The sequence below is a fragment of the Ranitomeya variabilis genome, chromosome 4 (assembly GCF_051348905.1).
Source record: "Ranitomeya variabilis isolate aRanVar5 chromosome 4, aRanVar5.hap1, whole genome shotgun sequence".
In the NCBI taxonomy this organism is placed as follows: domain Eukaryota; kingdom Metazoa; phylum Chordata; class Amphibia; order Anura; family Dendrobatidae; genus Ranitomeya; species Ranitomeya variabilis.
In genome coordinates, this window is record NC_135235.1 from 389,118,336 (window position 1) to 389,144,714 (window position 26,379).

The following is a 26,379-nucleotide window of genomic DNA, read 5'->3' on the forward strand; positions in this document are numbered from 1 at the left end:
CCTCAAAAACAGTTCTGCCTGAATCACTTCTTTCAGAGATTTAAACATAAACCCCAATTTAAGTGCTCAGCATACGGCACAGAATAAATGTGAAGCAAGTCTTAAAATGGGTTGTCCCAGGAACAAAAGTACATTTTAATTAATAGATTTTGAAATAAAAATAAGTTGCACAATTGGATGTGTTAAAATGTTTTCCTGTGCTGAGATAATCTTATAAATGTGCCCCTGCTGTGTACTGTGTAATGGCTGTGTCTGACGTACAGGGACATGGTCTGATCATACCACAGCTCCTGGGCGGGGGAGGATGAAAAATCTGCTGCAAATACTCCATGTGTGCACATATACTTATTCTGTTTCTTTTTCTTGGTGAGGCACTGTGACTAAAACAGCAATTCAGGCTTTCTTGAGCGTGATAAGTAATTTATTATTTTTGTATATTGGGACATTGCAAACATCTACCAGATATGTATAGTTTATTTATATATTATTTTATATTTAAGGTAAAATCCATTTATGAAAAAATAAGTTGTTTTTTTAGTTGCCATATTCTAAAAGCCATAATGTTTTTTGTTGTTGATCGAGCTGTGTGAGGGCATTTTTTTTGTGACAAACTGCATCTTTTATTGATATAATTTTGGGTTTCAAGTGACGTTTTGATAGCTTTCAAATTTTTTTAAAAGGCGAGCTGACCAGAAAAACAGCAATTCTGGCTTTCTGTTTTATTACAATTATTTTTTATACCGCTCACCGGTATTATGGGTTATGTGACATGTTAGTATTATTGTTGAGGAAGTGATGATGTAAAATGTATACTTTTTTATTTTTTAAATTCTTTTCCCAATAATGACGTTTTTAAAATGCAAGCAAGTGCGATTCACTTTTTTCTTCACCTTTTTCTAACTAGGGGAGGGGAATACGTTCCACTTTGGGTTCCTGTACTTTTAGCAGGCTGTGGTGCTGCTGATGGCCTTAATGACTGCCTTTTTATTGCTCCTGTAAAGTCCAGCCTAATGAGACATCAATCTGCGCATGCACCAGCTCCGGCGGCCATTTGCCCAAAGCCGACCGCAGGGAACTGAATGGGAAATGGGACTCCACTCACAGGCGCCAGCATCGAATGAGTGCCCAGGCACTGCAGCATTGCCGCACTTCTGCTGCAGCCAGCCTCTTAAAGCAACAACCGTGCTCTGCCGCCCCCTCAAGTAAGCTACCTTTAAAATGGATTATAAGATGCACCACTATTTTATTTAAAAAAAACCTTTTTTCTATTTTCCACCCCAAAATTTGGGGTTCGTTTTATAGTCCGGTGCATCTTAATCCGCAAAATATGGTAAGTATCTCTATGTCACAGCGGCGGGGCTTTTCCTGCAGATGCTCACAGGCCCTTGTACGAACATTGTAGGGCAGGTTTCTGTCAGTTTAACAAGATGGCAGCTATTATATAACTATACTGATTACCTCCTTAGGCAAAACAAGTGTGATTTGCTAATTAAATGTATTTAGGAACTTATTTATAATGACATTTCCTTTAGTTATTTTTTTTCCTATTCCCAGAGAACCACTTTCACTAAAACATCTTGACTCAACCTCTAATATATTTTTTCACATACAATAAATTATTCAATAAAATCCACAGATTTTTAAGTTTAATTAACCTTTTCAAAATAACAAAAAATAAGAATATAAATTACATGGCATAAATCTCTAATATGACAAAATATTGTATTTTTCAGACAATAAAATGCACATTTAAACAAGAAAAACTCTTGTTAAAACGCATCTTATAGTCTAGAGGCAGCTTCCTGTGATGGAGGAGAATGCAGACGCTGCGTCCTTCTGCAGCCTCTGTTCAGGAAATGCAAGAAGTGGTAATGTATAGTGAGTGTCTATCTGTAAGCATGCAAATTGCCTCTTCTGAGAAAGAGAGGACTTAACTCTATAGCGCCACCTGTTGGAAGTAGCGATCCTACAAGTCACAATCAACCCTTTAACGAGTTGTGCAATATGACTTAGGATAAAAGCCAAATCAGTATCTCAATTCGCAGAGACGGTGTTTCGGGCTGTTGGCCCTCGTCAGTGCGAAGCATGAGAACTGATTTGGCTAGGTGAGAGGCTCTGGACTGGGGTCTAAGGGGTAACGTTTCTCCTTATGGAGAGTGACATACCATCTGGCTTGTCAAGGTAAGGAGGCTTATTCGCTGTGCAATGCTCCTCTGGGAAATTAAATATGCAAATTCTCAGAAGAGGCAATTTGCATATTTAATTTCCCAGAGGAGCATTGCACGGCGAACATATCTGTAAGCAAATATACATGTAGCGGAGCTGTGTGTGTCTGTAAATGTGCATGTAGCAGAGCTGTGCGTCTATATATGCATATGTACCAGAGCCATGTGTGCATAATACAAACTGAAGTGAGGCAATAACAATAGATGTATTACTTCCCTAATCTACCCCAGCGCTTAAAAATTAGTTATAATGACCTCTCTATTTTACAGTGCTAGGGAAGTTTTAACTAATAAGAAAAATGTTTTTCCTATTTCTGCTGTCTATACCTTGGGTGCGTCTTATGGTAAGGTGCATCTTATAGTCTGAAAATACGGTATATACAATACAAATTTCAATAAAATTTATATAGGGGTTTATCTACAGGAATAGAATTATTTTTAAATAGCCATAAATGTCCACTTAGCAAATGTTGTCTGAGTGGGCATTTCTAGCGTACAGAGAGAGTTATTCTGTGGTTAACCCCTTGAAAATTAAAATTTTTCTGGAAAAGTGTTTTCAGGAAAATAAATAAAAAAACACATTATTAAAAACATGCTGACAAATACTTTCAGTCATTTATATATGCTTGTCTTATGTGAAGGATTGGTTGTTGACACATTAGTAAATATAGAATCCATCCACCATGGACCTTTGCAAGGCCTACTTTTGCCTTTGGCTTATATATGAGGGAGGTAAGGTAAATGGAAAAAACTGCCTGATTGGAGAAAATGTGTGCATGTCATGACCAACATGAAAAAGAGAAAAAACAGCTCACTACGAAAAAAAAACTGTACGTTCAAAATGTGTTGAGCTTTGGCATGCTCTTTTATCTTGTTGCACTTTCTTCTACTATATCAAGGCCGATATAACATCATAGCTGTATTCAGAAACAGAGCAGAGGCAAACACATCAAAGTTGTGAGGAGGGAAAAGACGCACGCTGCTGTGGGACATGTCGTTTTGTCAGAGTGCATGTACAGGTGCTTCCCACAAAATCAGATTATCATCAAAAAGTTAATTTATTTAATTTCTTCAATACAAAATATGAAACTCATATAGAGTCATTACAAACAGAGTGATCTATTTCAAGTGTTTATCTCTGTTAATGTTAATGATTATTTATGACTTACAGCCAATGAAAACCCAAAAGTCATTATCTTAGCAAATTAGAATACTTTATAACACCAGCTTGAAAATGATTTTAAAATCCGAAATGTTGGCCTACTGAAATGTATGTTTAATAAATACACTCAATACTTGGTCGGGGCTCCTTTTGCATCAACTACTGCATCAATGCAGCGTAGCATGGAGGCAATCAGCTTGTGGCACTGCTGAGGTGTTATGGAAGCCCAGGTTACTTTGATAGCAGTCTTCAGCTTGTCAGCATTGTTGGGTCTGGTGTCTCTCATCTTTCTCTTGACAATACCCCATAGAATCTCTTTGGGGTTAAGGTCAGGCGAGTTTTCTGGCCACTGTTGTTTTTAAACCAGGCATTGGTAATTTTGGCAGTGTGAACAGGTGTCAAGTCCTGCTGGAGAATGAAATTTCCATCTCCAAAAAACTTGTTGGCAGAGGGAAGCATGAAGTGCTCTAAAAGTTCCTGGTAGACGGCTGCACTGATTTTGGTCTTGATAAAACACAGTGGACCTACACCAGCAGATGTCATGGCTCCCCAAACCATCACTGATTGTGGAAACTTAACACTAGCCCTCAAGCAGCTTGGATTGTGTGCCTCTCCACTCTTCCTCTAGACTCTGGGACATTGATTTCCGAAATGCAAATTTTACTTCATCTAAAAACAACACCTTGGACCACTGAGCAACAGTCCAGTTCTCTTTCTCCTTGGCCCAGGTAAGATGCATCTGGAGCTGTCTATTGGTCATGAGTGGCTTGACACAAGGAATGCGACACTTGCAGCCCATGTCCTGGACACGTCTGTGTGTGGTGGCTCTTAAAGCAATGACTCCAGCAGCAGTCCACTCCTTGTGAATTTCCCCAAAAATTTTGAATGGACCTTTCTTAACAATCCTTCCAAGGCTGCAGTTATTCAGGTTGCTTGTGCAACCTTTTCTACCACACTTTTTCCTTCCACTCAAATGTCCATTAATATGCTTGGATACAGCACTCTGTGAACAGCCAGCTTCTTTGGCAATGACCTTTTGTGGCTTACCCTCCTTGTGGAGTGTGTCAATTACATCTGTCATGTCAGCAGTCTTCCCCATTATTGTGGAGCCTACTGAAACAGACTAAGAGACCTTTTTAAAATCTTAGGAAGCCTTTGCAGGTATTTTTAGTTCATTCTAATTTACCGAGATAATGACTTTTGGGATTTCATTGGCTGTAAGCTATAATCATCAACATTAACAGAAATAAACACCTGAAATAGATCACCCTGTTTGTAATGACTCTATATATGAGTTCCACTTTTTGTATTGAAGAACTGAAATAAATTAACTTTTTGATGACATTCTAACTTCGTGAGACTGTATGTGCTACTGCTCTTATGAACTCTGTGAGATGTTCTCTCGCACAGCCTGAGGCTTGTCCTTCCTCACGTCACATGTGTTTGAGCTTGTGCTCAGGTTCTGGATACATTCGAGATGTTCTTTAAGATATAATGTTCACATATTCTCTGGCTTTTTTCCCAATTACCTCCTCAACAGCCAGAGAAGCAAGGAAAGGCTAGCTTGGCTTAGCTCTTCTTGTAATGACATAACATATCTTGCCCTGTGTTCACAAATGTAATGACAACTATTTTCATACACTTAAAGAGTAACCATCGGTTTAAATTTTTATTTCATAAATCAATAATACACAAGAAAATAAGAAACTTTGTAATATTTCTTACCAGAGAATTCTATTTCTTTCTCCATCTGGACTGATCTTTCATTCTCAATACATGGATAAAATCTGCCTTTTAAAATGCTATGGAGAAAGGAGGGAGGAGGAACAAGATCCACAGAAGGTGCAAGACAAAGAGGGAGGAGCTAGATTGATGACAAATACAAAGCGGAGGAGCTAGAGGCAGACACTGCCGTGGATGAGTGGAGCTAGAGGCAGAAAGACAGAGGGTGAGGAGCTAGAGGCAGACAAAGAGGGTGGGAGCTAGAGGAAAAAGATATAGATGGGGAGGAGCTAGAGACAAAGACATGGAAAGGGAGGAGCTAGAGGCAAACACTGACATGGAGGGGGAGGAGCTAGAGGTAAACACAGAGAGGAAGCTAGAGGAAGACACAGACATAGATGGGGAGGAACCAGAGGCAAATACAAAAGGGAAGGCACTAGAGGCAAACACAAAAGGGGAGGAGCAAGAGGGAGACACACAGGGTGGGAGCTAGAGGAAGAAAGATATAGACAGGGAGGAGCTAAAGGCAAATACATGGAAGGGGAGGAGCTAGAGGCAGACACTGACATGGAGGAGGAAGAGCTAGAGGCAGAACGACAGAGGAGGAGTTGCATGCAGACACAGACAGACAGCAAGATAGAGGAAGAGACAGCTGGGGAGAGCTAGAAGCAAATACAAGCGGGGAGGAACTAGCGGCAGACAGATGGGGAGGATCTACAGGCAGACAGATGGGGAGGAGGTAGACACTGACATGGAGGGGGATAAGCTAGATACAGACAGATGAGGATGAAGGCAGAGCTAAAGACACAGAGGAGGAGAAGCTAGATGAAGACAGAGGTGGAGGAAGAGGTAGAGGCACAGACATTCTGCTGTAAGTTCTCCTGAAACAATAGTTACAGTTCGTCATAGAAAGTCTGCATTCACTGAAGACAGATTTTACTTGTAAATTGAGGATGAATGATCAGTTCAGGAAGAGAAAGAAACAGATTGTAATATATCTTATTAGCACAAAGTTTCTTATTTTTCATGTGTACTATTAATTTTAAATAAATAAAATGACAGTCAATCTGTAATCATCTCCTACACAAGGTGAGCGTATATAAGTTATTCAATTGTCAATCTGTTGCATGTGAACTTCCCACTAGTAACAGTATATTTCATTAAAGAAACAACTCATATCATGGCACCATTAAGAAATGAGAAATCAATAAGGAGTCTAGGTGAAAGCGGAAGGTGTGAACAAAGTAATGGATCTGCGGATGACACTATTTCTCACTCGCAGACTCGCTTGACTCTCCGGTGTTTGGATACAAGTGAAGTTGCTGATGTTTGATGAGGTGAGACTTTTGAGTGAAGCACCGGCCACATTCTGGGCAAGGAAACGGCCTCTCGCCTGTGTGAGTCCTTTGATGTTTAGCAAGAGTCTCTTTGCGTGTAAAACCCTTTCCACAATCCATACAGGAGAAGAGCTCTTTGCCAGTGTGCATTCTCTGGTGAATTAGAAGGTTAGATTTGCGTTTGAAATATTTGCCGCAGTCAGGACAAGACAGTGTATCTTGACCATTGTGAACCTCCTGGTGCACATCAAGGCTTGATTTCATTGTGAAGCACTTACCACACACTAAACAAGTGAACGGCTTTTCCCCTGTGTGGACTCTGACATGTTGGACAAGTTTAGCTCTTTGGACAAAGCCTTTTCCACATTCCGAACAGGAATAAGGGTGCTCACCGGTGTGCACCTTCAAGTGATTATCAAGATTCGATTTATTTCTGAAATATTTCCCACAATGAGAACAGAAGAATGGCAGCTCGCCCGTGTGGATTCTCTGGTGTTTGAGAAGTGCAGTTTTCTGGGTAAAACTTTTCCCGCATTCTGAACATGAAAATGGCTGCTCACCCGTGTGAATCCGCTGGTGACTGATGAGATTGGACTTCTTAGTAAAGCATTTCCCACATTCTAAACAAGGGAAAGGCTTTTCTCCTGTGTGGACGATCTGATGAGCATCAAGATTGGACTTAATTGTGAAACATTTCCCGCACACAAGACAAGGGAAAGGCTTCTCCCCTGTGTGAGTTCTCTGATGTAAAATAAGTTTAGCTTTCTGTGGAAAAGATTTTCCACAATCAGGACAAGAAAATGGCTTTTCTCCAGTGTGAATTAACTGATGGCGGAGAAGGTGTGATTTCTGCTTGAATCTTTTCCCACATTCACAGCAAGGATATATTTTGTCATCATCAATGTTATATGTAATAATATCCAAGTTCAGATCTGGTGGTGTATGGATAAAGGAATGTTCCACTGGAGAATATTGTCTGAGGTCGTCATCTTCAGGATCATGATACAAACGCGAGTTTTGTTCGGAGATATCATCATGTTCACCTGAAGATATTAAATAAACACAAAACATGGCAGAAACATAACAAAAAGAAAGAATGTCTTGTACTTTTCATTTATGATCACTACTGCAATAAATAAACCCGATGAGAGTTAATTTAAAGGGATTGTTCAGTATTTAGATATTGATGACCTATGCTTAGATTAGGTCATCAATATTAGATCATCCAGCATTGGCCAAAGATGAATATTGTACAGAGTCAAAAAAGTATATCCCAATAAACTGTGCAGTGACTGTGGCCCAGCTCCTATTCACTTCAATGGTTGATCATGCACATTTATTGTAATGGGAATGCCAAAGATAACGCTAAGCTATCTCAAGCACTCCCATTAATAGAGAATAGAAAGACAGTATGCATGATTAACCACCAACCAGTCAGCGCTCTTCAGGGCCTTGGTTCTCTGGACGAGTGGAGGCCATAGCGGTCGGACCTGCAGCAATCACAAAGTTATTCCATATTCCTTGGATAGGGGATTCAAACTTGAGATTAGCCCTTTAACTGATTAGAAGTTGTTTGTGTGCTAGTTTACTATATCCATCTTGGTGGATCATCAGAATCATAAGATCCTGTGTTTATGTTCTATAAAATATGCAACAGTAAACCACAGACACAGAAAAACTGACTTAGGCTACTTTCACACTGGCGTTAACTGCATTAAATGCGTCGTTTTGCCGAAAAAACGCATCCTGCAAAAGTGCTTGCAGGATGCGTTTTTTCTGCATTGACTAACATTATCGACGCATTTGCGACGCAATGACACACGTCGCAACCGTCGTGCGACGGTTGCGCCGTGCTGTGGCGGACTGTCGGGAGCAAAAAACGTTACATGTAACGTTTTTTGCTCCTGACGGTCCGCTTTTTCCGACCGCGCATGCGCGGCCGGAACTCCGCCCCCACCTCCCCGCACTTCCCCGCACTTCCCCGCACCTCACAATGGGGCAGCGGATGCGCTGGAAAAATGCATCCGCTGCCCCCGTTGTGCGGCGGAGACAACGCTAGCGTCGGGAACCTCGGCCCGACGCACCGCGACGGGCCGAGCCCGACGCTAGTGTGAAAGTAGACTTAAAGGGAACTTGTCAGCAGGATTGCGCACAGTAACCTACACACAGTGTCAGGTCGGTGCCATCATACTGATTACAATGACACCTTGGGTGATGAAATCCGTCTTGTGGTTGTTGTGTAATCTTTTTTTTTTCAGTGTTGAGTTAATGATATTCTCGTGCTCCGGGGCGGCCTGTGGGGGGGTCTTCATGTGGTGCTCTGATTAGGTATTCATAATGCAGGCTGCTGACAGGTCACTGATCCCTCAGTTGTTACCTAAGTAGGTGCCACTAGTTCGAGCGTTCACCACACCCGAAGTACGTTGCGCAATGACTGCTTCATCTAGGGGAGGTTTGTCGCTGGTCAGGTGGCTATTTAAGGTACAGCCAACCAATCACAGAGGGAATTGTGTGATTCCCATTAGAGAATCAAGTACCGGATACCGCCGCATAGGGATGTTTACGGCGGCATTCGGTATTTATTTCCCTAATAGGACTCACACAATTCCCTCTATGATTGGTTGGCTCTACTCATATGTGAGCTTTATGTTGTACCCAAGGTATTTGATTTGGCACTATGCACTTTATTGGCACATGTGACTTTTTGTCTATTTAAACTACTTCACTTGGCAGCTGTCAAGCTATGTTACTACTACCTACCACTACCTCTTACTACTCTTGGATATGTTTGAGCAGTTCAAACACTATGTTTAATTATTGATAACTGTATTTCTCACCCATACCCAGTTTTCCTTCATCTACCAGATATTATATTTCCCCTTTTCCTATATATGGTGCATTGTGCTATCTTGTCTGCCTCTTTTACTTTTGCTACTTAGGCTAGGTTCACATTGCGTTAACAGCAGCCCGTTCTAACACATGCGTTAACGGGCTGCTGTTAACGCAAGTACCAACATGACATTGCGCTAGCGCAGATAGAGCTAGCAGATGCTCTATCTGCGCTAGCAGTGACGGACCCGGAAACGCTGCAGCCCGTGTCCCAGGGTCCGTCACTCAATGACAACACATCGCTAGCGCACGCCCATTTTGGGCATGCGCTAGCGATGCGTCCGACATTGGACTCAATGGCGGCGTTAACGGACTGCGTTACACCGCCTTATGCCGCGGTGTAACGTAGTCCGTCTAACAGACGCCAAAAACGCAGTATGAACCCTTACCATTTTCTCCTCACATTGTGTATTTGTCATCTGGTCCGGGTTTCCACCAATGGTTTCCATCTGTGGCTTGCCTTGTTTTTAATATACATATCATTAGTGATGAGCGAATAAACTCGTTACTCGAGATTTCTCGAGCACGCTCAGGTGTCCTCCGAGTATTTTTTAGTGCTCGGAGTTTTAGTTTTTCTTGCCGCAGCTGAATGATTTACATCTGTTAGCCAGCATAAGTACACGTGGGGGTTGCCTGGTTGCTAGGGAAATCTCGAGTAACGAGTATATTCGCTCATCACTACATATCATGCGTTTATATTGTATTCAATCAAATGTTATTTTATGCATACTTTGGTCTATCTGTGAAGTACCGTTTATACTCGAGTATAAGCCGAGATTTTCAGCCCACTTTTTTGGGCTGAAAGTGACCCTCTCGGCTTATACTCGAGTCAGTGTCGGCGGGGGGGGTCGGCGGGTGAGGGGGAGCGGCGCGGTGACATACTTACCTGCTCCTGGCGCTGTCCCTGCATGTCCCATGGTCTCTGGGCAGCTCTTCCTGTGTTCAGCGGTCACGTGGTAGCGCTCACTAACCCCTTCATGACCTTGGGATTTTTCGTTTTTCCGTGTTCGTTTTTCACTCCCCTCCTTCCCAGAGCCATAACTTTTTTATTATTCCGTCAATTTGGCCATGTGAAGGCTTATGTTTTGCGGGACGAGTTGTACTTTTGAACGACATCATTGGTTTTAGCATGTCGTGTACTAGAAAACAGGAAAAAAATTCCAAGTGCGGTGAAATTGCAAAAAAAGTGCAGTCCCACACTTGTTTTTTGTTTGGCTTTTTTGCTAGGTTCACCAAATGCTAAAACTAACCTGCCATTATGATTCTCCAGGTCAGTACGAGTTCATAGACACCTAACATGACTAGGTTCTTTTTTACCTAAGTGGTGAAAAAAAATTCCAAACTTTGCTAAAAAAAAAAAAAAAAAATTGCGCCATTTTCCGATACTCGTAGCGTCTCCATTTTTCATGATCTGGGGTCAGTTGAGGGCTTATTTTTTGCGTGCCGAGCTGGTGTTTTTAATGATAGCATTTTGGTGCAGATACGTTCTTTTGATCGCCCATTATTGCATTTTAATGCAATGTCGCGGCGACCAAAAAAACGTAATTCTGGCGTTTCTAATTTTTTTCTCGCTACGCTGTTTAGCGATCAGGATAATGCTTTTTTTTATTGATAGATCGGGCGATTCTGAACGCGGCGATACCAAATATGTGTAGGTTTGATTTTTTTTTTTTATTGATTTATTTTGATTGGGGCGAAAGGGGGGTGATTTAAAGTTTTATATTTTTTTCACATTTTTTTTACTTTTTTTTTAAACTTTTGCCATGGTTCAATAGCCTCCATGGGAGGCTAGAAGCAGGCACAACCCGATCACCTCTGCTACATAGCAGCGATTTGCTGTTCGCTGCTATGTAGCAGAAAATCAGGTGTGCTGTGAGCGCCGACCACAGGGTGGCGCTCACAGCTGCCAGGGATCTGTAACCATAGAGGTCTTAAGGACCTCTATGGTTACAATACTGAAGCATCGCCGACCTCCGATCATGTGACGGGGGTCGGCGATGCCGTCATTTCCGGCCGCCCGGCCGGATGCGGTAGTTAAAGGCCGCTGTCTGTGTTTGACAGCGGCATTTAACTAGTTAATAGGCGCGGGCAGATCGCGATTCTGCCCGCGCCTACTGCAGGCACATGTCAGCTGTTCAAAACAGCTGACATGTCCCGGCTTTGATGCGGGTCACCGCCGGAGCCCGCATCAAAGAGGGGCTTCTGATCTCGGACGTACTATCCCGTCCGAGGTCAGAAAGGGGTTAAAGTAATGAATATGCACGCATATTCATTACTGTAATGAGCGGTACGTGACCGCTGAACACAGGAAGATGCCGCCGGCTCCCGGAGACCATCTGACAGTGAGACGCTGCCAGGGACCGCGCCGGGAGCAGGTGAGTATAATGGGGGGGTGAGCATTGCGCGATAGTCACCTTCCTCGTTCCACCGCTGCGCACTGCTCTGTCTTCCATCCTGTGCACTTACTGTTCAGGTCAGAGGGCGCGATGACGTGATTAGTGTGTGCGCCGCCCTCTGCCTGAACAGTCAGTGCAGAGGATGGAAGACAGAGTGACGCGTGGAACGAGGAAGGTGACTATCGCAAGTGCCGGGGGCCTGAGCAAAGAGAGGTGAGTATGTGATTTTTTTTATTTTAATCGCAGCAACAGCAAATGGGGCAAATGTGTGGAGCATCTAATGGGGCATAATGTATGGAGCATCGTATGGGGCCACAATGTATAGAGCATCTCATGGGGCCACATTGTATGGAGCATCTAATGGGGCCTCAATGTATGGAGCATCTCATGGGGCCATAATGTGTGGAGCATCTTATGGGGCCACAATGTATGAAGCATCTAATGGGGCCTCAATGTATGGAGCATCTTATGGGGCCATAATGTATGGAGCATCTTATGGGGCATAATGTGTGGAGTATCTCATGGGGTATAATGTGCGGAGCATCTTATTGGGCCATAATATGTGGAGCATCTTATGGGGCCATTATTAACCTTTGTGCAGCATTATATGGGGCATATTTTAATATGGAGCATTATATGGGGCGCATTTTGTATGGAGCATCTTATGGGCCCATCATGAACTGTATGGAGCATTACAGGTCCTTCTCAAAAAATTAGCATATAGTGTTAAATTTCATTATTTACCATAATGTAATGATTACAATTAAACTTTCATATATTATAGATTCATTATCCACCAACTGAAATTTGTCAGGTCTTTTATTGTTTTAATACTGATGATTTTGGCATACAACTCCTGATAACCCAAAAAACCTGTCTCAATAAATTAGCATATCAAGAAAAGGTTCTCTAAACGACCTATTACCCTAATCTTCTGAATCAACTAATTAACTCTAAACACATGCAAAAGATACCTGAGGCTTTTAAAAACTCCCTGCCTGGTTCATTACTCCAAACCCCCATCATGGGTAAGACTAGCGACCTGACAGATGTCAAGAAGGCCATCATTGACACCCTCAAGCAAGAGGGTAAGACCCAGAAAGAAATTTCTCAACAAATAGGCTGTTCCCAGAGTGCTGTATCAAGGCACCTCAATGGTAAGTCTGTTGGAAGGAAACAATGTGGCAGAAAACGCTGTACAACGAGAAGAGGTGACCGGACCCTGAGGAAGATTGTGGAGAAAGACCGATTCCAGACCTTGGGGAACCTGAGGAAGCAGTGGACTGAGTCTGGCGTGTGCAGGAAATGGGCTACAGGTGCCGCATTCCCCAGGTAAAGCCACTTTTGAACCATAAACAGCGGCAGAAGCGCCTGACCTGGGCTACAGAGAAGCAGCACTGGACTGTTGCTAAGTGGTCCCAAGTACTTTTTTCTGATGAAAGCAAATTTTGCATGTCATTCGGAAATCAAGGTGCCAGAGTCTGGAGGAAGACTGGGGAGAAGGAAATGCCAAAATGCCTGAAGTCCAGTGTCAAGTACCCACAGTCAGTGATGGTGTGGGGTGCCATGTCAGCTGCTGGTGTTGGTCCACTGTGTTTCATCAAGGGCAGGGTCAATGCAGCTAGCTATCAGGAGATTTTGGAGCACTTCATGCTTCCATCGGCTGAAATGCTTTATGGAGATGAAGATTTCATTTTTCAGCACGACCTGGCACCTGCTCACAGTGCCAAAACCACTGGTAAATGGTTTACTGACCATGGTATTACTGTGCTCAATTGGCCTGCCAACTCTCCTGACCTGAACCCCATAGAGAATCTGTGGGATATTGTGAAGAGAAAGTTGAGAGACGCAAGACCCAACACTCTGGATGAACTTAAGGCCGCTATTGAAGCATCCTGGGCCTCCATAACATCTCAGCAGTGTCACAGGCTGATTGCCTCCATGCCACGCCGCATTGAAGCAGTCATTTCTGCCAAAGGATTCCCGACCAAGTATTGAGTGCATAACTGAACATTATTATTTGATGGTTTTTTTGTTTGTTATTAAAAAACACTTTTATTTGATTGGCCGGGTCAAATATGCTAATTTATTGAGACAGGTTTTTTGGGTTATCAGGAGTTGTATGCCAAAATCATCAGTATTAAAACAATAAAAGACCTGACAAATTTCAGTTGGTGGATAATGAATCTATAATATATGAAAGTTTAATTGTAATCATTACATTATGGTAAATAATGAAATTTAACACTATATGCTAATTTTTTGAGAAGGACCTGTATATGGGGCTCCTGATTCAATATGGATATTCAAAAACACTTAACCTACTGATGTTTCAATTAATTTTACTTTTATTGGTACCGTATCTACTTTTATTTTTGACATTTACCGGTAGCTGCTGCATTTTCCACTCTAGGCTTATACTCGAGTCATTAAGTTTTCACAGTTTTTTGTGGCAAAATTAGGGGGGTCGGCTTATACTCGGGTCGGCTTATACTTGAATATAAATGGTATTTTCTTTTTGCTGATTAAAATAAGGATCAGGTCTAATACCAGAAAACATATTACTGCTTCGTGTTGTATGAATAGTATTAGGGCCTCGGTAAATGTAAATTAACTCTCTACTGTACCCAAGCATACAAAATTCAGTGGAGAATATAACTGTGCAAACAAATTCTATCAGAGCATGTACACAAGTGCAATAATCCCTTCAAGTTAGGATTTAAGCCCACCATACACATTAGCTAGCAGTCAGAAGAACCATCATTCAGTTGCAGCCATCTCTCCCGACTGTCCCAAAAAACAGAAATGCTCAGCCAAGTGTCCCTGTGATCTCTATGAGAAAGCAGCTGGCAGGATGATCTAGCAGAAAGTTATCTCCCTGTCGAATAAAAGAATCAGGGGACTGAATTCCATCTATCCAATAATTATTAACCCTCCAACTATCAGGGGGCAGTCAGGAGACCCCTATACACACTAGATGGTAGAATAAACATGCTTAAATTGGCAGGTCTGTCAAATTTTTATCTAACGTATATGAGATCCTTTATTTCCCATTATCAATATGCTCTGGGCATGTCCTAGGCATCTACCGTCTATATTCCGGTTTCTAGTTTACCTTCCTGTAGCAGTGTTGGAGAATCCAGTTGGATTAAACACCTAAAAAAACAGTTTCCTATATTACCTGATTTGCACTCATTCCCTTTACACTTAAAGGGGATATCCAGGACTTTGTAAAACAAAACGTGCCTAAGCACTAACAGGCAGGTACTTGCTACCTACCTGTCTGTTGTGCCTGGCGGCATTCTTCGCTGGCACAGAGACATCACAGACCGCTCCTGCTGGTGAATTTGTTGCCTGTGCTGAAGTCACATTGACAGAGGGCTGGCTTCTTTTCTGCTCTGTTGACAGGGTGGGACTGCTGATGTCATTCTGATTGACCAGACTCCCTGCTGCTTAACTGGGGGAGCCGGCTGTCCATCAGGATGACGTCGGCAGTCCCAACCCATTGACAGAACAGGGAGGAAAAGAAGCCGCCATTCTGTGGAAGTGACGTTAGCAGAGGCAACAAAATAGCCAGCAGGAGCGGTCTGTCTGCAATTACATGCCTGCTAGTGCTTAGGTACATTTTTTTTACCAAGTCCCAGAGATCACCCTTAAAGTCTAGCTTGCAAAAAAACATGAAATGTACTAAATGTTATAAAAGAAAAAAATAGACCTTACACCTTACAGTGTTTGAGCGCTGATGTGCTTAAGTAGTCTAGACAATGCTCTGAGCCAAAGACATCAGAACAATCTGTAAATAAGACTGTTTAGCCCACAAATCATTATGAAGACAGTATGATGTTGTGCAGTGATGACAGTTGTAAGAGAAGGTGAACATTATGTATTTCATAAATCGGTATCGGTATGATCTATGCACATAGGGATATTTCCTGCGGTTTGCTTTGGCTCACCTGTGTTTATATCGGAATGATTTTCTCCTTCATTCCATAACAGATCTCCCCTTGTGTATTCTTCATCATCATCTATATTTTCTATTTTAACAATAACCAAGTCTTCACCCTAAGAAGACACAGAAACGACAGAAAATTAGTCCTAGAATACATGCTTAGAATTTGTTCCACAATCCGAAAGGCTAACATAGGTATTCAGAAACAACATTTATGGCTTATCTCCATAGGTGAGGGTCCCAGAGCTATTAAGTCTTTATAGCATAGCCTGTCGATATCCCATGTACATTTATGGGGCAAATACTCTGGTAGGATGATCTTAGTACTGAAGCTAGTGGTATGCCTATACAGCTGTTAGTACAGCAATAGAAAATGACGCCTCTTTTATAATACTCCAATGTGTCAGTAGTGCGAAAATAAAAGCTTTCAATCCACATACAAATTAGTCTGGAAGTGCTTTGAGGGATGTGTCCAACAATCTGAAGATATGCCCCAATGCACTTCCAAACTAACGTGCATGTGGCTTTAAAGCTTTGACATCTCAGCGCTGGCACATCGGACGACACAGCCTATGTGCACACGTCAGGATTTTCTGCAGAATTTTCCTGAACAAAACCGGACTTTTTTGGGCGTTTTTGACGCATTTTTTGCGCGTTTTTGTGCATTTTTTTCCCAATGCATAAAATAGTGGTAAAAAACGCAAAAAATCCGCAAAATTAATGAACATGATGCGTTTTTTACCGCGATGCGTTTTTTTCGCGGAGAAAAACGCATCATGTGCACAAAAAATTTTCCCGCAGAAAACTGCTGAAAAAACGCGAAAAATCCTGAACGTGTGCACATAGCCACAGCCATACCACAAGATGGAGCAGTAACATTTTCCTGACAGGTTCTCTTTGAACTCTATGAATGTGGCAAAATTGGCAATTGTATTGGACACTGATGTGGTTGGGGGAAGGGGGTGTAATTTCTGAGCTCTAAGTTATGTGAGAGGTTTTGGACAGATGACAACTGTGGCATCTGATATACAAGAGGAAGGGGGTTTATCAAAAATAAAGAAACTTTTTTTTTCTTTAACCCCTTCAAGACGCAGCCCTTTTTCGCTTTTGTTTTCCGCTCCCCTCCTTCCCAGAGCCATAACTTTTTTATTTTTCCATCAATTTGGCCATGTGAGGGCCCATTTTTGGCGGGACGAGTTATACTTTTGAACATCATTGGATTTACCTTGTCTTGTACTAGAAAACGGGAAAAAATTCCAAGTGTGGTGAAATTGCAAAAAAAAGTGCCATCCCACACTTGTTTTTTGTTTAGCTTTTTTGCTAGGTTCACTTAATGCTGAAACTGACCTGCCATTATGATTGATTCTCCAGGTCATTACGAGTTCATAGACACCTAACATGTTTAGGTTATTTTTTTATCTAAGTGGTGAAAGAAAATTCCAAACTTTGCTAAGAAAAAAAAAATTGCGCCATTTTCCGATACCCGTAGCGTCTCCATTTTTCGGGATCTCGGGTCAGATGAGGGCTTATTTTTTGCACGCCGAGCTCGCGTTTTTAACGATGCCACTTTTGTGCAGATATCCTCTTTTAATCGCCGGTTATTGCATGTTCATGCAATGTCGCGGCGACCAAAAAAACGTAATTCTGGGGTTTCAATTTTTTTTCTCGCTATGCCGTTTAGCGATCAGGTTAATCCTTTTTTTTAATTGATAGATCGGGCGATTCTGAACACAGCGATACCTAATATGTGTAGGTTTGATTTTTTTTGTTTGTTTTATTTTGAATGGGGCGAAAGCTGAGTGATTTAAACTTTTATTATTTTTTTTATATTTTTCAAAACTTTTTTTTAAACTTTTGCCATGCTTCAATAGCCTCCATGGGAGACTAGAAGCTGGCATAGCCTAATCGGCTCAACAGATCGCTCCTATATAGCTGAATTACAGGCTTGCTATGAGCACCGACCACAAGGTGGCGCTGACAGCAAGCCCACATTAACAACCATAGAGGTCTCAAGGAGACCTCAGGTTGTCATGCCAACGCATCGCTGACCCCCGATCATGTGACGGGGGTCGGCGATGCACTCATTTCCAGTCAGATGGCCGGAAGCGGTAGTTAAATGCCGCTGTCAGCATTTGACAGCGGCATTTAACAGGTTAATAGCGGCGGGTGGATCGCAATTCCACCTGCCGCTATTGCGCGCACATGTCAGCTGTACAAAACTGACATGTCGCGACTTTGATGTGGGCTCAGCGCCGGAGCCTACATCAAACGGGGAGACATGACATGCGCAGCACCAGTACGGCGCATGTCATGAAGGGGTTAAGAAACAATATACAATAGTCTCAAATAGCAAAAGGAGTAATACTTACTTTACCAATCTCCTGCCGCTCTTCAGCCAATGTTGGCAGCAGCAGTTGGCACAACATCACTAAGCCCAGGTGAAAAAAGACGTGGGTGGGGATGGACCAGGGATGCAGATTGGTAAAGTGAGTGCTAATCCTTGTTATTCTAGACCACTGTAAGCCATTTTTTTAAATAACTGGGTAGAGCAAACCTTTTATTCTTTTTAAACTAGTGCATATACCACCAGCACAACCCATTGGACGGCTTCCAGAAGTCCTGCTATGTTAAAAATCCTCTAAAAATGCTGGTCAAAGGATCAGTTTAAAGGCTCCATGACTTTCTTCTCAAAAAGAAGTTATGGAGCTTATCAGATAATCTTTCTCATCCAATCATCATAAATTGCGCTGATTTATAGAGAGACCTCACTTAGGACAAATTCAGACAGGGCTACGGAAAAAGGTGACATCTGATGAAAGCTGTTCCATCAAACAGTATCACAGGCACAAAGTAGAAACAGAAGGTGCTCCAGCTCCAATAAAAGAGATTCTTTATTAATGGTTAAAATCCAGTGACATAATAAATCCTTGCTGTAATACAAATGTATTGATGCATTGATTAAGATCGGCAGCGATCGAAACACGTTGCATGGGCTCTGTACCCCCACATTTGTATTACAGCAAGGATTTATTATGTCACTGGATTTTAACCATTAATAAAGAATCTCTTTTATTGGAGCTGGAGCACCTTCTGTTTCTACTTTGTAATTATCCCTCGTCTGGATCCGAGACGAAGCTCCGTGCGCCTGCAAGGATCGGTGAGCTGGCCATGGCTTTTTAGCCATCATCTTATTTTGTTTTAGTATCACAGGCAATTAGTAAAATACCCTCATTTGAACAGATCCTCTCTAAACACCCCATATACATTAGATAACTGCTGGCCGAAAGATCACTTGGCGACAACTACCCTCCCGAATCCCTGGCTCCTATATTCTCTCGCTTATCTCCAGGGACAGCAAAAGGCTGCTGAAACTAAGCAAGCTGTGTAACATGTAATCCCCTTAAAAGAATAACTTTTATTGTTGCAAAGACTTTAAAAATACCAATTCCCGGTGAAACAACAGAAAAAAACACAAAAAAGGATCCAAAATGTGCACCTATTCCTAGCATATATCCCTACGCTTTCTTACTGTCCCTTCCTGGCAGTGGAGGTTGGCACCCTGATAGAAGCGATTTTGGCGCCCCCACTCAACGGCGGCTGACCCTAGCTCACCCTAATGAATGACTAATATACTAAAGGTGGGAAAACAATAAGCGTATAAAAGAAATGAAGTAAAGCATAAAGAAGAGCAGGTTAAGGTGCACAAATAAATCCCAATGTATTGTCCTATATCAAATGATTGTATAGATATTGCACATGAGTACTGTTATAAGCATGTAGCTAATTAGCTCAAAAATTCAAACTACTAATCACAGGTGTAAAAATGTACCCACCCTTATTTGGGACTGCAGATAAATACCAAACAAAAAGGACAATGGTAACACGGGGAGGTAAAAATTACCTACTTATTGAAAGTCTGGTTCAAAAATAGTATTAGACTGTACAGAGTACACGGTACTGACCTGACTGCATTTCAAGAAATAACAGGTTTACAGTACAGTGAAGGCATGGTTATAGCCCAAAGCCATACACTTGAAAGTTAATTACTCAAAATATGGATACCTCATGATAACACATATCAGCAATATACAGTCCAAATATCAATATCAGGTTTCAAGGACAGCAAAGAAAGGGTGATGGCCCCAAAAAAACACTTAGCTCCCATGTCATCGCCTCGACGCGTTTCCCCGAAGTACGGTTCCTCAGGAGGCACCAATGTAAGAACCAGTCATGTATAGATACAGGTGCCCTGACATCAGGTATCCATATTTTGAGTAATTAACTTTCAAGTGTATGGCTTTGGGCTATAACCATGCCTTCACTGTACTGTAAACCTGTTATTTCTTGAAATGCAGTCAGGTCAGTACCGTGTACTCTGTACAGTCTAATACTATTTTTGAACCAGACTTTCAATAAGTAGGTAATTTTTACCTCCCCGTGTTACCATTGTCCTTTTTTTTGGTATTTATCTGCAGTCCCAAATAAGGGTGGGTACATTTTTACACCTGTGATTAGTAGTTTGAATTTTTGAGCTAATTAGCTACATGCTTATAACAGTACTCATGTGCAATATCTATACAATCATTTGATATAGGACAATACATTGGGATTTATTTGTGCACCTTAACCTGCTCTTCTTTATGCTTTACTTCATTTCTTTTATACGCTTATTGTTTTCCCACCTTTAGTATATTAGTCATTCATTAGGGTGAGCTAGGGTCAGCCGCCGTTGAGTGGGGGCGCCAAAATCGCTTCTATCAGGGTGCCAACCTCCACTGCCAGGAAGGGACAGTAAGAAAGCGTAGGGATATATGCTAGGAATAGGTGCACATTTTGGATCCTTTTTTGTGTTTTTTTTCTGTTGTTTCACCGGGAATTGGTATTTTTAAAGTCTTTGCAACAATAAAAGTTATTCTTTTAAGGGGATTACATGTTACACAGTTTATAATTTTTCCCTACTTTGTATCAATTTTTTTGAGGTTTTTGAAACTAAGCAAGCCCAATCCATCTCTGCCCAACATCATCTGGTGGGGGGTTGTGAGGCCATCATACACATTATATTGTCGGCTCATGGCAAAGACTTTAGTCTAATTTGTCTTGGGGCCTTAAAGGGGTTGTACAGTGACAACAAGTTATCACCTGTCCCCCATAGATCTGACCACTGGGACCTGCACGGAAGAACTGGGAACTTTTATCACCGTTAGAATGGCAATGTGCATGTGCGGCTTACGCTCCATTCATTCTACATGAGGGTGCCAAATGAATGGCGCGGTAGCTGGGTATCTACCCTGCTGCGTCATTTTGTAACAGGGAAATACAGTATCACACAACAGTGAGTATGTCCCTCACATGTTTTAAACTATTTTATTATATAATTTCATGGGACAACACTAAAGATGACACTTTGACACAATGCACAGTAGTCAGTGCGCAGCTTGTATAAAAGTGTAAATTTGGTGTCCTCTAAATAACAACACACAGCCATTCATGTCTAAACTGCTGGCAATAAAAGTGAGTACACCCCTAAGTGAAAGTGGCCAAACTGTGCCTGAAGTGTCAATGTTTTTGTGGCCACCATTATTTTCAAGCTTGGCCTTAAGTCTCTTGGGCATGGAGTTCACTAGAGCTTCACAGGTTCTCACTGGAATCCTCTTCCACTCCAGCATGAAGAAATCACGGAGCTGGTGGATGTCAAGAGACCTTGCGATCTTCCATCTTACGTTTGAGGATGCCCTACAGATGCTCAATAGTGTTCAGGTCTGAAGACATGATTGGCCAATCCAGCACCTTTACCATCAGTTTCTTTACCAAGGCAGTGGTCATCTTGGAGGTGAGTTTAGGGTCATTATCATTTTGGAATACTGCCAAGTTTCTGAAGAGAGGGAATCATGCTCTGCTTCAGTATGTCACACTACATGTTGGCATTCATGGTTTCCTCAATGAACTGTAGCTCCCCACAGCCGGCAGCGCTCATGCAGCCCCAAACCATGATACTCCCACCACCATGCTTTACTGTAGGTGAGACACACTTGTCTCTGTACTCCTCACTTGGTTGCTGCCACGCACACTTGACACTATCTGAACCAAATAATTTTATCTTGGTCTCATCAGACACAGGGCTTTCTTGTCCATTATCTTTAGAAGAGGCTTCTTTCTGGGACGACAGCCATGCAGACCAATTTCATGCAGTGTGTGGCATATTGTCTGAGCACTACCAGGCTGACCCCCCACCCCTATAACCTCTTTAGCAATGCTGGCAGCACTCATACGTCTATTTTGAAAAGACAACCTCTGGATATGACGCTGAGCAACATTTATTTTTTTCAGATATTCAGAGAGTTCTTTATCATGAGGTGCCATGTTAAATTTCCTGTGACCATTATGAGAGTATGAGTGCGAAAACACCAAATTTCACACACCTGCTCCCCATTCACACCTGAGACCTTGTAACACTAATGAGTGACATGACACCGGGGAGAGAATATGGCCAATTTGGCCATTCTCATGTAGGGGTGTACTCACTTTTGTTGCCAGCAGTTTAGACATTAATGGCAGTGTGTTGAGTTATTTACATGGCACCACATTTACACTGTTATACAAGCTGTACACTGACTACTGTACATTGTATCAAAGTGTCATATCTTCAGTGTTGTCCCATGAAAAGATATAATAAAATGTTTACAAAAAGGTGAGGGGTGTACTCACTTTTGTGATATACTGCAAATTCCCCAATCAGTGTGGGTCCCAGCGATCAGCAAGTTATCACCTATCTTGTGGACAATATCTTTAAGACTCAAATACCTCTTCAATAGAGTGGTGAATTTACTTTACTTGCTACAAGACTTCGGTACCATCTACCTGTGGATCCGGTAGGGTATCATCATCTTCATCTGGACTATCCCAGGAATAATTAGGACTTGAGCACCTCTCTGGTGTATCACTGTTACTGGATCCATCTGTAGGGAACACACATACAGATACTAAACAAAGCTACCACCATATTTGCTCTCAGGTTATACTTTGGCTCGGACATGTCAGAGGGTCAGTGATTTTGATACAGACAACTTCAGTTGAAAACACTGTTCATAGTAATGTGTTTGTTTTAGAAATCACTTTCCTTGTAAATTAATAAGTGCCCCTCCAGACTCCCCCCTACAGAGAAAGGAGAAAGGGAGCAGCAGCCTGATCCAACAGTAAGGCAGGAGGTGTGCTACAGACTACCATAGACTACCTAGTGACACCATATCTAACCTGGCATCAGAAATCCCAGCTCAAACCAACAGAGCAGAGCAAAAAAAGAAGCCAGATCTGAGGAACAAAAAATAACAGACCGGCTTTCATATAGGAGCTAGCTCAGTGTTTCCCAAACCCTAGTCCTCGCGGAGCCCAACACATCAGATTTTCAGGATTCCCTCAGTATTGTACAGGTGACAGAACCTGTGGCAGTTTCTGATGCCTCATTAATAATTCCATCATCTGTGTAATGCTAAGGAAATCCTGAAAACACGATCTGTTGGGGTCCGCGAGGACTGGAGTTAGAGAAACACTGAACTAGCTAGTATACATTTTGATCTATGGACTGGACAGTCATTTTACAGGTGGTGCTACACACAGTTTTGGGGAAAAATGCTGTAGCTTTAGTGACAGCGTTCTTAGCCAAAGCCTGAAATGGACTGAAAATGAATGTCAGACATTTACAGTATATACACACGTGGTCAAAATTGTTGGTATCGCTCGTTTAATGACAGAAAAACCCACAATGGTTACAGAAATAACTTGAATCTGACAAAAGTAATAATAAATAAAACATTTATTTTGAGTTCAGAAATCAATACTTTGTGGAATAACCATGATTTTTAATCACAGCTTTCATGCGTCTTTGCATGCTTTCCACCATATTTTCACACAGCTTTTGGGTGACCTTATGCCACTCCTGGTACATAAATGTAAGCAGTTCTTCTTTGTTTGATGGCTTGTGACTATCCATCTTCCTCTTGATTACAAGCCAAAGGCTTTCAATGGGGTTCAGGTCTGGAGACTGGGCTGGCTGGCCATGACAGTGTATTGATATGGTGGTCTCTTCATTTTTGCCAGAGCTGTGTATGCGATGTACATACTTGCAGTCTCGTGCTGGATAAATGTACCTAACTTTTCTCAATACACTTCCATTGAGAGAAATTGAGCACATCTAGATGAAATGTAACTGCAAGTATGCAAATTGCATACATGCGACCACGTGAACGCCTGTTCACTCTGGGGAGTCCTGACAGCTTGTATACAGCACGCTGTCACAATTCGGCAATCTACAGTCACATAGAATGATTGCAGATTTGTGTGTCAAGCCTTTGTGTAACGTCATTACATTATAATTAGTGATGAGCGAGTGTACTCGTTGCTCGGGTTTTTCCGAGCACGCTCGGGTGACCTCCCAAGTATTTATGACTGCTCGGAGATTAAGTTTTCTTTGCCTCAGCAGCATGATTTACAGCTATTATCCAGCTTGATTGCATGTGGGGATTACCTAGCAAACAGGCAACCGTCACATGTACTCAGCCTGGCTAATAGCTGTAAATCATTCAGCTGCCGTGATGAAAACTAAATCTCCGAGCACTAACAAATACTCGGAGACCACCCGAGCAACGAGTACACTCACTCATCACTAATTATAATATATATCTGCAAGCCAGGAAAACTGTAGACAGGGTTTGACCAGCTCATCCAGAATCAGGAGAGACCTGGTTACATCCCGAAGTGTGGTATCTGGGCAACAGTGCAGAATGCTGACAAGGAGTATATTACACACTGTCAGCATTCTGCAGCACACACAGAATAGGAAAAAAGCCCGGACAACCCCTTTCAGTGGCTAACATACTGATTCTAATATGATAGTTTGGCTACGACTTCTTCGAGGAGACCAATTACAGAGATTACACAGAGACCAACACTCCTCTGCAGATACCTGAAGACTGATCCTCTTCTTTAAATTCCTGGACAAGCTTCACACAGATCTCATCATCTTCTAACTCTTCGTGTTTGATGTCAGTCTGGTTCTCGCCCCGCTGGTTCTCCATTATCACTTTCTGTTAGAAATGCTCGGCTCCGTCTCTGTAAGTGATACAAACATGAGTGAAAGTATGTTATTTTTCTAGAACCTTTAGTGGAGAAACCTATCTGCTCCAATCACTGTCCTGGTAGTATGTACAGGTAATTGTTACATGGATTGTCCAGCTCATGCATACATTTTCTGAGGGACTATAACATGCTGAATCCGAAGTGTTACGTGCTGGCTGTTAGGATACCAATGTTTCACAGTCAGGGCGCTCACAACCAATCTGCACACTGCTGATCACGTACGGACCGTGTTCTCCTCCACTTCTCTCAGTGGTCTGAACCTTTGTCTACATCTTAGCTGAGTGGTTGCGGCACTTTTTGGTTTGCATATGTCGAAGTTGCACCTGTTCACACTTGCTTCATTCTGATAGGAGGTGCTGGTCAGATTTGTTAATTGAGAGAAATTAAATAAAAAGCGACTGTCGCACTATTGTCTGTATGCAGAGTGCACATGAGCAGCCACGTGACGCGCAGCGGGATTGTCACACAGCGTGAAATCCTAACAGTGAGTCCATTACACAGCGAGGATTTAGTGTTACAGGCCCTTTATTAATGCTCATGTATTAGTAATGGATGGTTCTCCTCCATCAGATGAAATATGATAGACCCATGCATCTGACCATAGCCACTGACAGGTGAAGCATGGGGGGGAGAAAGTACAAGGCATAGCCCATGGCAGATGTATGCACGCCGAGGAGTCAGGCGACAATGGTGGCTCCCTACAAGGATGACTAGGGGAAGTGGGCATCCCTGAAGGGAGGAGTCACAGGAAGGAGGCGGATGTCTGTGTGCAGGAGGGACGTGACGTGTTCGGCGGCTGCTGGCGGAGTCACGTACGGAGCCGACTCCAGACCGGAGGACACCGGCTGCAGGAGACGAGCAGGGATCCGAGAAAGCCTCATCACATGAGCAACGAGCAGCTTCCGAGTGCGGCGCACACTCTCGGCTTTCGTCGCATTGTAGTACGTCACTTCCGCCTTTTGACACGCAAACAGGAAGTCCCAAGCGGCAGCTTCTGGACCCTTTGAAACGCATGACTTTTTAGATGTACAACATGTAAAAATGATTGGTATCTAGGAGAAAGGTACCTGTGCGACAAGAGAGTTGCAGGAAACCTCAGGGGCCCCTCTTATGGGGTTTTGCTATATGGACATCTGTGATGTAGTTATCCTATAATTATCATAATTTATCCAGTTGATACCCAACAAAAGTGTTGCAGAAATGTATGCTAATGGATCATTTACCAGATTGGGGGTTTCCAAGCATCCGTTGACTAGCAGAAGGGTTTATACTTAGTGCCCGTGGGGTTACAGAGGGTCTAACCCAGAATTCCACTATGCAAAGTGCTTCCAATGTAGACCTGATGAGACCAGTGTATTTACTTTTCAAATTCATGTCAGAATGGCTGTATTGGTACTTTCCTGCCTAATATTGGTTTTCAACTCTTGGTCCTGAGCTTTAACCTCGCACCATTGTAAATTTATGTTGCAGGGTGAATTGATTTGCAAGTCGCTGATGCAGTGTCCAGGACAGTGGTGCCTGGCGGCTACACAGGAGGCCCCGAATCTCTTGTTTTCCACTGTCCCCG

The 26,379-nt window shown here is 42.4% G+C and overlaps 1 protein-coding gene across 2 annotated transcripts; it reads right to left on the bottom strand.

Moving 5' to 3' along the window:
- Nucleotides 1-1,629: 1,629 nt before the first annotated feature.
- LOC143767178 (uncharacterized) lies at nucleotides 1,630-25,756 on the bottom strand. Of its 2 annotated transcripts, none has more exons than XM_077255274.1 (5): nucleotides 24,920-25,756; nucleotides 24,640-24,785; nucleotides 22,539-22,636; nucleotides 15,685-15,793; nucleotides 1,630-7,489 (listed from the first exon to the last, which is right to left on the bottom strand). In XM_077255274.1, exons 2-5 carry the CDS (start codon nucleotides 24,749-24,751, stop codon nucleotides 6,375-6,377), a joined length of 1,434 nt encoding a protein of 477 aa, XP_077111389.1. In that variant the 5' UTR covers nucleotides 24,752-24,785; nucleotides 24,920-25,756; the 3' UTR covers nucleotides 1,630-6,374. The 2 variants fall into 2 exon arrangements, with proteins under 2 accessions (XP_077111389.1, XP_077111390.1); XM_077255275.1 differs by having other exon boundaries at nucleotides 25,629-25,743.
- Nucleotides 25,757-26,379: the final 623 nt, after the last annotated feature.

What these genes read in the sequence shown, in the direction of transcription:
- LOC143767178 (XM_077255274.1), bottom strand. Translation starts at nt 24,751, where the DNA reads ATGGAGAACCAGCGGGGCGAGAACCAGACTGACATCAAACACGAAGAG. An exon ending in ATACCCTACCGGATCCACAG is followed by an intron (nt 15,794 to 22,538) that starts GTAGATGGTACC and finishes GTGTCTTCTTAG; the next exon opens with GGTGAAGACTTGGTTATTGT. An exon ending in TCATTCCGATATAAACACAG is followed by an intron (nt 7,490 to 15,684) that starts GTGAGCCAAAGC and finishes TAATATCTTCAG; the next exon opens with GTGAACATGATGATATCTCC.